The sequence below is a fragment of the Cyclopterus lumpus genome, chromosome 14, assembly GCF_009769545.1.
Source record: "Cyclopterus lumpus isolate fCycLum1 chromosome 14, fCycLum1.pri, whole genome shotgun sequence".
Classification (NCBI taxonomy): Eukaryota; Metazoa; Chordata; class Actinopteri; order Perciformes; family Cyclopteridae; genus Cyclopterus; species Cyclopterus lumpus.
This window is the reverse complement of record NC_046979.1, coordinates 2,081,046-2,091,630: the sequence shown is the minus strand read 5'-3', so window position 1 is coordinate 2,091,630 and position 10,585 is coordinate 2,081,046. Positions and strand designations below refer to the sequence as shown.

The 10,585-nt window shown below is 46.9% G+C and overlaps 1 protein-coding gene across 1 annotated transcript in view; it reads left to right on the top strand.

The window, feature by feature from the left end:
- The window catches only part of fstl4 (follistatin-like 4), a 101,219-nt gene that overhangs the window by 75,023 nt on the left and 15,611 nt on the right, over nucleotides 1–10,585 (top strand). Inside the window, exons 5-7 of the mRNA XM_034550429.1 lie at nucleotides 5,434–5,600; nucleotides 9,696–9,816; nucleotides 10,378–10,539. Of these exons, the coding sequence (XP_034406320.1) occupies nucleotides 5,434–5,600; nucleotides 9,696–9,816; nucleotides 10,378–10,539 (450 nt within the window). The remainder of the gene's footprint in view (nucleotides 1–5,433; nucleotides 5,601–9,695; nucleotides 9,817–10,377; nucleotides 10,540–10,585) is intronic.

Sequence of the window (10,585 nt, the reverse complement as noted above, 5' to 3'; positions counted from 1 at the left end):
AAGGGACCTGGTCTTGTGAAAGTGGAAAGGGACCTGATCTAATGACAGTGGAAAGGGACCTGGTCTTGTGAAAGTGGAAAGGGACCTGGTCTAATGACAGTGGAAAGGGACCTGGTCTAATGACAGTGGAAAGGGACCTGGTCTTGTGAAAGTGGAAAGGGACCTGGTCTTGTGAAAGTGGAAAGGGACCTGGTCTAATGACAGTGGAAAGGGACCTGGTCTAATGACAGTGGAAAGGGACCTGGTCTAATGACAGTGGAAAGGGACCTGGTCTTGTGAAAGTGGAAAGGGACCTGGTCTAATGACAGTGGAAAGGGACCTGGTCTTGTGAAAGTGGAAAGGGACCTGGTCTTGTGAAAGTGGAAAGGGACCTGATCTAATGACAGTGGAAAGGGACCTGGTCTTGTGAAAGTGGAAAGGGACCTGGTCTAATGACAGTGGAAAGGGACCTGGTCTAATGACAGTGGAAAGGGACCTGGTCTTGTGAAAGTGGAAAGGGACCTGGTCTTGTGAAAGTGGAAAGGGACCTGGTCTAATGACAGTGGAAAGGGACCTGGTCTAATGACAGTGGAAAGGGACCTGGTCTAATGACAGTGGAAAGGGACCTGGTCTTGTGAAAGTGGAAAGGGACCTGGTCTAATGACAGTGGAAAGGGACCTGGTCTAGTGACAGTGGAAAGGGACCTGGTCTTGTGAAAGTGGAAAGGGACCTGGTCTTGTGAAAGTGGAAAGGGACCTGGTCTAATGACAGTGGAAAGGGACCTGGTCTTGTGAAAGTGGAAAGGGACCTGGTCTTGTGAAAGTGGAAAGGGACCTGGACTAATGACAGTGGAAAGGGACCTGGTCTTGTGAAAGTGGAAAGGGACCTGGTCTTGTGAAAGTGGAAAGGGACCTGGTCTAATGACAGTGGAAAGGGACCTGGTCTTGTGAAAGTGGAAAGGGACCTGGTCTTGTGAAAGTGGAAAGGGACCTGGTCTAATGACAGTGGAAAGGGACCTGGTCTAATGACAGTGGAAAGGGACCTGGTCTAATGACAGTGGAAAGGGACCTGGTCTAGTGAAAGTGGAAAGGGACCTGGTCTAATGACAGTGGAAAGGGACCTGGTCTAATGACAGTGGAAAGGGACCTGGTCTTGTGAAAGTGGAAAGGGACCTGGTCTTGTGAAAGTGGAAAGGGACCTGGTCTTGTGAAAGTGGAAAGGGACCTGGTCTAATGACAGTGGAAAGGGACCTGGTCTAATGACAGTGGAAAGGGACCTGGTCTTGTGAAAGTGGAAAGGGACCTGGTCTAATGACAGTGGAAAGGGACCTGGTCTAATGACAGTGGAAAGGGACCTGGTCTTGTGAAAGTGGAAAGGGACCTGGTCTAATGACAGTGGAAAGGGACCTGGTCTTGTGAAAGTGGAAAGGGACCTGGTCTAATGACAGTGGAAAGGGACCTGGTCTAATGACAGTGGAAAGGGACCTGGTCTTGTGAAAGTGGAAAGGGACCTGGTCTTGTGAAAGTGGAAAGGGACCTGGTCTAATGACAGTGGAAAGGGACCTGGTCTTGTGAAAGTGGAAAGGGACCTGGTCTAATGACAGTGGAAAGGGACCTGGTCTAATGACAGTGGAAAGGGACCTGGTCTTGTGAAAGTGGAAAGGGACCTGGTCTGTGAAAGTGGAAAGGGACCTGGTCTAATGACAGTGGAAAGGGACCTGGTCTTGTGAAAGTGGAAAGGGACCTGGTCTAATGACAGTGGAAAGGGACCTGGTCTAATGACAGTGGAAAGGGACCTGGTCTAATGACAGTGGAAAGGGACCTGGTCTAATGACAGTGGAAAGGGACCTGGTCTAATGACAGTGGAAAGGGACCTGGTCTAATGACAGTGGAAAGGGACCTGGTCTTGTGAAAGTGGAAAGGGACCTGGTCTAATGACAGTGGAAAGGGACCTGGTCTAATGACAGTGGAAAGGGACCTGGTCTAATGACAGTGGAAAGGGACCTGGTCTAATGACAGTGGAAAGGGACCTGGTCTTGTGAAAGTGGAAAGGGACCTGGTCTAATGACAGTGGAAAGGGACCTGGTCTAATGACAGTGGAAAGGGACCTGGTCTTGTGAAAGTGGAAAGGGACCTGGTCTAATGACAGTGGAAAGGGACCTGGTCTAATGACAGTGGAAAGGGACCTGGTCTTGTGAAAGTGGAAAGGGACCTGGTCTAATGACAGTGGAAAGGGACCTGGTCTAATGACAGTGGAAAGGGACCTGGTCTAATGACAGTGGAAAGGGACCTGGTCTTGTGAAAGTGGAAAGGGACCTGGTCTAATGACAGTGGAAAGGGACCTGGTCTAATCATCATCATCCTCTTTCTTTCTTTCTTTCTTTCATTCATTCTCTTTCTTTCTTTCTTTCATTCATCCTCTTTCTTTCTTTCGTCCTCTTTCTTTCTTTCATTCATTCATCCTCTTTCTTTGTTTCATCCTCTTTCTTTCTTTCTTTCATTCATCCTCTTTCTTTCTTTCGTCCTCTTTCTTTCTTTCTTTCTTTCTTTCTGTCACATGTATTTCTCTCTCTCTGTCTGAGTTCTATGGTCCCTCGTTTCTTTTCTCCAGGTATTTGTCTTTTCCTTCGCTCTCCATCTGTTGTTCTCGGTCCAGAGCTCAGGGGGCAGCGCTGATCCATCAGCGGACCTCCTGAATTCCCCTGAAAGTCAATTACTAACTGGCACATTGGAGCTATTTCGGGAAAAGGACAGTTTTGGGGGGGGGGGGGGGGGGGGGGGGGGCTAACTGTAGGAATCATTAACTAGATAATGGCACGACAACCTCCCACTGAGGAAATGCAACTGGTCCGGGTCATCTGCAGATGGACCAGGGACCAGGGGGGCGATGTCTGGACAGATTTAGACGGCGTTGCTGTTCACCGTGGAACTCGTTTGGCTGTTGCTACCCAAAACGCCTATCGAGAAACAGAAGATGTGTTTCATTGCATTTTTTGACAATATACTAATTATGGAGGCAAAAGCCGTCACAGTTACATTTACATCTTCTGGGAAAGAGAACATTTCTCAATAAAGAAAAGCACTTTTGCAAACGCCGGCCTGAATGGTAATAATCAAACAAAAACTCTCTTACTGTAAAAAAAATGATGAAGATTAATTCCTCTACTGTCAAGTAATCAGATAAACAAGGTGCTTTTAGAAGCAGTAATCTGACGTGTTATTTAACTTCTTATTGGCTGTTCCTGTTGAAAGCAGCCCCATCCTTTTACAGTAGCCAGTGTTTAACTGACAAAGTATTAATAAACAGTACATAATTATTATTATTATCGAAGAGACAGTCCTTAATGCTGTGCACCTACTTTAATACCTTTTTTTTTTTTTTTTTTTTTAAATCATCCGCTGCAGAGAGATATCACGTCTTACTTCCATGCACTTTATGTATAAAAAATGCACAGTACCACCCTGAACCCCTCCAAGCCGCATGGGATCAATGCGCTTCGCCACTCATCCGTGCACATTGCACTCAAAGCCCTGTTCTGCCAACCAAATCGCTGCTCTGCTGATTGATAACTTTGTTGGAACTGGCAGCGCACTGTACCCGAAGGCCTCCTGAAATACCACTGACAGACCGAGCTGTCAACACGGATATATCTATCACCTGGAGAGCTACGGGAAGCGGGACAGCTGATCGCCAGAGGTCTGTTACAACAGCGTTCGTCAAAATCTGGATCAGGAAGTTCCACACAAATATTTTAGAGTCTGTCGGGTCTACCTTCTACTTGTAGGTAGGTAGGTAGGTAGGTAGTAATCGGGTGCATTTACATTTTTGTTTAAAGTGTTCATCAATGTATATCGTTATAGATAGATAGGTAGGTAGGTAGGTAGGTAGGTAGGTAGGTAGGTAGGTAGGTAGGTAGGTAGGTAGGTAGGTAGGTAGGTAGGTAGTTAGGTAGGTTGGTGGATGGATAGATAGATAGATAGATAGATAGATAGATAGATAGATAGATAGATAGATAGATAGATAGATAGATAGATAGATAGGTAGGTAGGTAGGTAGGTAGGTAGGTAGGTAGGTAGGTAGGTAGGTAGGTAGGTAGGTAGGTAGGTAGGTAGGTAGGTAGGTAGGTTGGTGGATGGATGGATGGATGGGTGGGTAGGTAGGTAGGTAGGTAGGTAGGTAGGTAGGTAGGTAGGTAGGTAGGTAGGTAGGTAGGTAGGTAGGTAGGTAGGTAGGTAGGTAGGTAGGTAGGTAGGTAGGTAGGTAGGTAGGTAGGTTGGTGGATGGATAGTTGAATGAAGAATAAGAAAAAAAAAGTAGAATATATACTAAAATAATAATAATATTAAATGAACTGTCAAAACAAAGATTTAAATACCCTTGACCCGTCTCTTTTTTTTCATGCCATTCATCCGTTCCATTGTCTTGAACATGAAATCTCAGGAAACTTTTGGAATCTTTTGGCACAAACCTGTCGGATTAACACTGGTGTTCAAAGGTCACTTTGCAAAACGCATCACTCAAGAATTCATATTTATGACCATTTAAAAAAAAACAGTAATAGGATTAACGAAGTGGACAGGTAGCCACGAGGTAGTAATCACATGTTGCCGTTGCTCTCATTGGATCCTTAATGCTGGATCTTCAATTCATTTCATTCAGCGACAGAATCTGTCCAGTAAAGCCTCCATTTATATTTCTATCATGTGTGTCTCCATTTATCGAGTGCATGCCGTCCCCCTTATCGACCCGAGGTCACGGGCTGACTTATGGCATGTCAGTGGCGCCGTGCCTGAACTCCACGTATCATCCCCGTATTTATGCTCCACCCCCAAATACTACTCGTTTGATTGAGAGCATATTCTTGTCAAGCATAAAGAGTGCGTTCAGATAAAAATAAGGGAAAATATTTCGGTGGCGTCGTTGCGCAATTCAAGGTTTAAAAGTGAGAATTAAAAAGCTCATACGCTCCATATTGCTTTTGCCGACTTTATGCCGACAAAAACATTGAATGTCATTTGAAATCTGACGATGAGAGTAAATATTGAGGAGATGGAAAAGGTTTCCAGGCTGTAGACATGCGGCTCGTTTACGACGCCAAGGGGAACCATTGGAGAGTAATTCTTAATTTGCCGTAAAGGTGAATTGAATTGCCATTTCAATGACCATACGTGTTCCCTTAATGAGAAGAATGATATTTGGCCCGTGGTCTTTATTCATCTTGAATATCCTTCACTCCTGGACGGCTGTTTATTCTCCCTGGTCCACTAATGAGATGGATGCTCTCAGCTTGGCTACAGTTCCGCTACGTCAGCACACTCCTTCTGATTTGTGATTTCCTCTCCTTCCTTTTTCTTCCCCTTCTTTCTCCATCATTTCATTCTTCCCATCGTTTGTTATTTGCCTCTCTACCATCCATTATCTCTCTCTCTCTCTCTCTCTCTCTCTCTCTCACAGAGGTTGTCCAGCTCAGCCTGGCGGAGGACCAGTCGATCAGCGTCTCCACGGTAACAGTGGGCCTCAGCGCCGTCCTCACCTGCGCCATCCAGGGGACGCTGCGTCCGCCGATCATCTGGAAGAGGAACGGCATCGTCCTGAACTTCCTGGACCTGGAGGACATCAACGTGAGTGCATGTGCTGGTTGTTCGTCTGCATGCTTGACGCTGTGGTTTGGCTCTTCTCCATGAAACCGGTAGAACTACAGGTCGCTCACTGCTCGGTGAACCCTGAGGCCATGCTCCCGTTTAGACGCGTCTGCACAGGTGACGGCATGGCGCTGGCTTCGCTTCACCCCTCCACCGGATCACCGTCTCGCTAATCGCATGTTAATGAGCCCCCCCCCCCCCCCCCCGTTGGGCCTCTGTGATGAGCCGATAAACAATGTTGAGTGTAAAGGTGGAGACGTGAGGAAAAGGCGATGGCGCCCGAGGGCCCTCAGGCCAATGGCCGTGCGTAATGAGTTTCCACAGAGCGATCCGAGTGAAAGAGGGAGAGCGAATCAAAGAAGGAACCATAGATTGTAGAAGTGGACGCAAGCCCCATTGGTTTGTGGAATGACATTTTAAAGCCTTGAGTTCGGCATTTTGGCCGTCGCCATCTTGGTTTCTTGCAACAAAAAAGGACAAGGGACCAGAATGTTACGATTAACCTTCATGTACTGAAAACACACCGCCACGAGCCGCCACAACGAGCCACAATGAGCCACAACGAGCCACAACGAGCCGCAACGAGCCCCCACGAGCCACAACGAGCCCCCACGAGCCACAACGAGCCACAACGAGCCGCAACGAGCCCCCACGAGCCACAACGAGCCCCCACGAGCCACAACGAGCCACAACGAGCCGCAACGAGCCCCCACGAGCCACAACGAATCACAACGAGCCACAACGAGCCGCAATGAGCCGCAACGAGCCCCCACGAGTCACAACGAGTCACAACGAGCCGCAACGAGCCGCAACGAGCCCCCACGAGCCACAACGAGTCACAACGAGTCACAACGAGCCACAACGAGCCGCAACGAGCCCCCACGAGCCACAACGAGCCACAACGAGCCCCCACGAGCCCCCACGAGCCACAACGAGTCACAACGAGCCACAACGAGCCACAACGAGCCACAACGAGCCGTCATTACAATCAGACTCAGTTACCTGCTCCTGGCCTTTGCCCTCAGTCCCTCTCTCTGCACACCTTCTCTCCACTGTGTTGTCGTTCATCTCCTTTTCTTTTCTCTCGATCACGACCGGGTGTTTCACATCCGAGTAGAGTTGGGTTCTCCAAAGAGAGTTCCCTGTGTGTGTTGAAGGGTTCTGCCCCGGTTCTCCACGTGTGATTGCTGCACAGCCAAAGGACTCAAATACCATCTGCATCTTCAAAGAGTTGTTCTTCTGAGTGAGATTGGAAACTAATTATTACAAAATGAAATGAATGATGTATATTGATTGTATTAACATGTAATCTCTGCTCAGGTTATTCATGTGAACGTGGCTCTTGAGTTGCGGTTCGATTTTTATAACTTTGACATTATGAAAAGAGCAATCACGATTACGAATGAAGGTCCTGAAACGTCAATGTGCCGGCACGTATAATTTCTCACGACTGCTCTTTTTATAAAAGCATATAATTTAACCTGAATGAAAATAAAAGCCTATAATTTTCTCTTGAAAGATTTCTTCTCAGACTTTCAGGACAAATAATGAAAATAAAACCATTATGTTAGCTGTGCAGCAGACCAGAATCCGCCATTAACATAAAATATTCAAATTTGACAAATTCATCTTTTCATCTGTCCATTATTATCTATCCGTCACCTCTTTGATAGCAGCACTGCGCCCAAAGAGGTTTTTTCCAAGTTGATCATAAGTGGCCAATTTGGTTCTTCATCAAAACACCTGTTCAGGTTTATAAGATATACTATATTAATACACATAAATATCACCTGCATATCAAGTCTTACCTTTTGTTAATATATGATTGTTATTATTATTATTTATCCATCTTTAAAAGACATCTCCATCTTTAAAAGACACACCTTCAAAAGACACCTCCTTCTTTAAAAGACACCTCCATCTTTAAAAGACACGTCTTTAAAAGACACCTCCATCTTTAAAAGACACACCTTCAAAAGACACCTCCTTCTTTAAAAGACACCTCCATCTTTAAAAGACACGTCTTTAAAAGACACCTCCATCTTTAAAAGACACGTCTTTAAAAGACACCTCCTTCTTTAAAAGACACCTCCATCTTTAAAAGACACGTCTTTAAAAGACACCTCCATCTTTAAAAGACACACCTTCAAAAGACACCTCCTTCTTTAAAAGACACCTCCATCTTTAAAAGACACGTCTTTAAAAGACACCTCCATCTTTAAAAGACACGTCTTTAAAAGACACCTCCATCAGCTCACATTCTCTTCTCGAGCCCTCAGAGCGAAAGCAAATAACCCTCCTCTTCCTATTTCATCCCGAGCATCCTTAAGTATTCCATCAAGCTCCTTTCATTCCTCCTCTTCCTGTTTCATCCCGAGCATCCTTAAGTCTTTCATCAAGCTCCCTTCATCCCGAGCATCCTTAAGTATTCCATCAAGCTCCTTTCATCCCGAGCATCCTTAAGTATTCCATCAAGCTCCTTTCATTCCTCCTCTTCCTGTTTCATCCCGAGCATCCTTAAGTCTTTCATCAAGCTCCCTTCATCCCGAGCATCCTTAAGTATTCCATCAAGCTCCTTTCATCCCGAGCATCCTTAAGTATTCCATCAAGCTCCTTTCATTCCTCCTCTTCCTGTTTCATCCCGAGCATCCTTAAGTCTTTCATCAAGCTCCCTTCATCCCGAGCATCCTTAAGTATTCCATCAAGCTCCTTTCATCCCGAGCATCCTTAAGTCTTCCATCAAGCTCCCTTCATTCCTCCTCTTTCTGTTTCATCCCGAGTGTCCTTAAGTCTTCCATCAAGCTCCCTTCATCCCGAGCATCCTTAAGTCTTCCATCAAGCTCCCTTCATCCCTCCTCTTCCTGTTTCACCCCGAGCATCCTTAAGTCTTCCATCAAGCTCCCTTCATCCCTCCTCTTCCTGTTTCACCCCGAGCGTCCTTAAGTCTTCCATCAAGCTCCCTTCATCCCTCCTCTTCCTGTTTCATCCCGAGCATCCTTAAGTCTTCCATCAAGCTCCCTTCATTCCTCCTCTTCCTGTTTCATCCCGAGCATCCTTAAGTCTTCCATCAAGCTCCCTTCATTCCTCCTCTTCCTGTTTCACCCCGAGCGTCCTTAAGTCTTCCATCAAGCTCCCTTCATCCCTCCTCTTCCTGTTTCACCCCGAGCATCCTTAAGTCTTCCATCAAGCTCCCTTCATCCCGAGCATCCTTAAGTCTTCCATCAAGCTCCCTTCATTCCTCCTCTTCCTGTTTCACCCCGAGCGTCCTTAAGTCTTCCATCAAGCTCCCTTCATCCCTCCTCTTCCTGTTTCACCCCGAGCATCCTTAAGTCTTCCATCAAGCTCCCTTCATCCCGAGCATCCTTAAGTATTCCATCAAGCTCCCTTCATTCCTCCTCTTTCTGTTTCACCCCGAGCGTCCTTAAGTCTTCCATCAAGCTCCTTTCATTCCTCCTCTTCCTGTTTCACCCCGAGCATCCTTAAGTCTTCCATCAAGCTCCTTTCATTCCTCCTCTTCCTGTTTCACCCCGAGCATCCTTAAGTCTTCCATCAAGCTCCTTTCATTCCTCCTCTTCCTGTTTCACCCCGAGCGTCCTTAAGTCTTCCATCAAGCTCCCTTCATTCCTCCTCTTCCTGTTTCACCCCGAGCGTCCTTAAGTCTTCCATCAAGCTCCTTTCATTCCTCCTCTTCCTGTTTCACCCCGAGCATCCTTAAGTCTTCCATCAAGCTCCTTTCATTCCTCCTCTTCCTGTTTCACCCCGAGCATCCTTAAGTCTTCCATCAAGCTCCCTTCATTCCTCCTCTTCCTGTTTCACCCCGAGCATCCTTAAGTCTTCCATCAAGCTCCTTTCATTCCTCCTCTTCCTGTTTCACCCCGAGCATCCTTAAGTCTTCCATCAAGCTCCCTTCATTCCTCCTCTTCCTGTTTCACCCCGAGCGTCCTTAAGTCTTCCATCAAGCTCCTTTCATTCCTCCTCTTCCTGTTTCACCCCGAGCATCCTTAAGTATTCCATCAAGCTCCCTTCATCCCTCCTCTTCTCCCTTTACTTAATCCCCTGCTCCGTCTCTTCCAGGACTTTGGGGACGACGGCTCTCTGTACATCACCAAGGTGACGACCATCCACATGGGGAACTACAGTTGCCATGCCTACGGCTACGAAGACCTCCATCAGACCCATGTGCTGCAGGTGAATGGTCAGTAGCGGCTCCTTTCTTTCCTCCACCGGGGACTAAATGCTTTGAGCTTTGAGATCCTCTGTTCTTCTTCCTGTGAAGCAGACATGTTAACCCTTTAGCCACAATTAAAGTTGTTTAAATGTCACCGTGACGCGTCGCCGGGGGCGTCGGCTCAGCTGCAGCGTCAACGCGTCATATGAATAACTTACAGGGAAAGTAAATAAATGACCTTTTTATTGATAAATCTGCCCAATACTTTCTCCAATGATTCGTTATTCATTCAAGTGTTAGAAAGAAAAGGGGGAAAATGAACATTACATTAAGATAATGTCTTTAGAAGTCTTGAGATGATGAGTGGGAAAGAAAAAGTTGTTTTTCATAACAACCCCCCCCACCCCCCCCACCCCCCATTCCTCCACCTTCCTTTGCTGGTCTTCTTCGGTAAGCAGGAGATATGTGTGAATAAATTCCTGCGTGTGTGTGTGTGTGTGTGTTCCCTCAGGAGTTACCATGAAACAGTGTGTAATTGGGTTTTCACTCGACCCTCTTCTCTCTCTCTCTCTCTCTCGGTGGTTCCAGTCCCCCCAGTGATCCTGGTCTACCCGGAGACCCAGGCCCAGGAGCCCGGCGTGTCAGCCAGCCTGCACTGCCACGCCGACGGCATCCCGAACCCCACGCTGCTCTGGCTGAAGAACGGCTTGGACCTGCTGCCCCGCTCCTCCAAGCAGCTCTCTCTCCTCGGTGAGGAGGGTTTTCTTTATTATAATTATTTTTGGGGGGAAGTGCT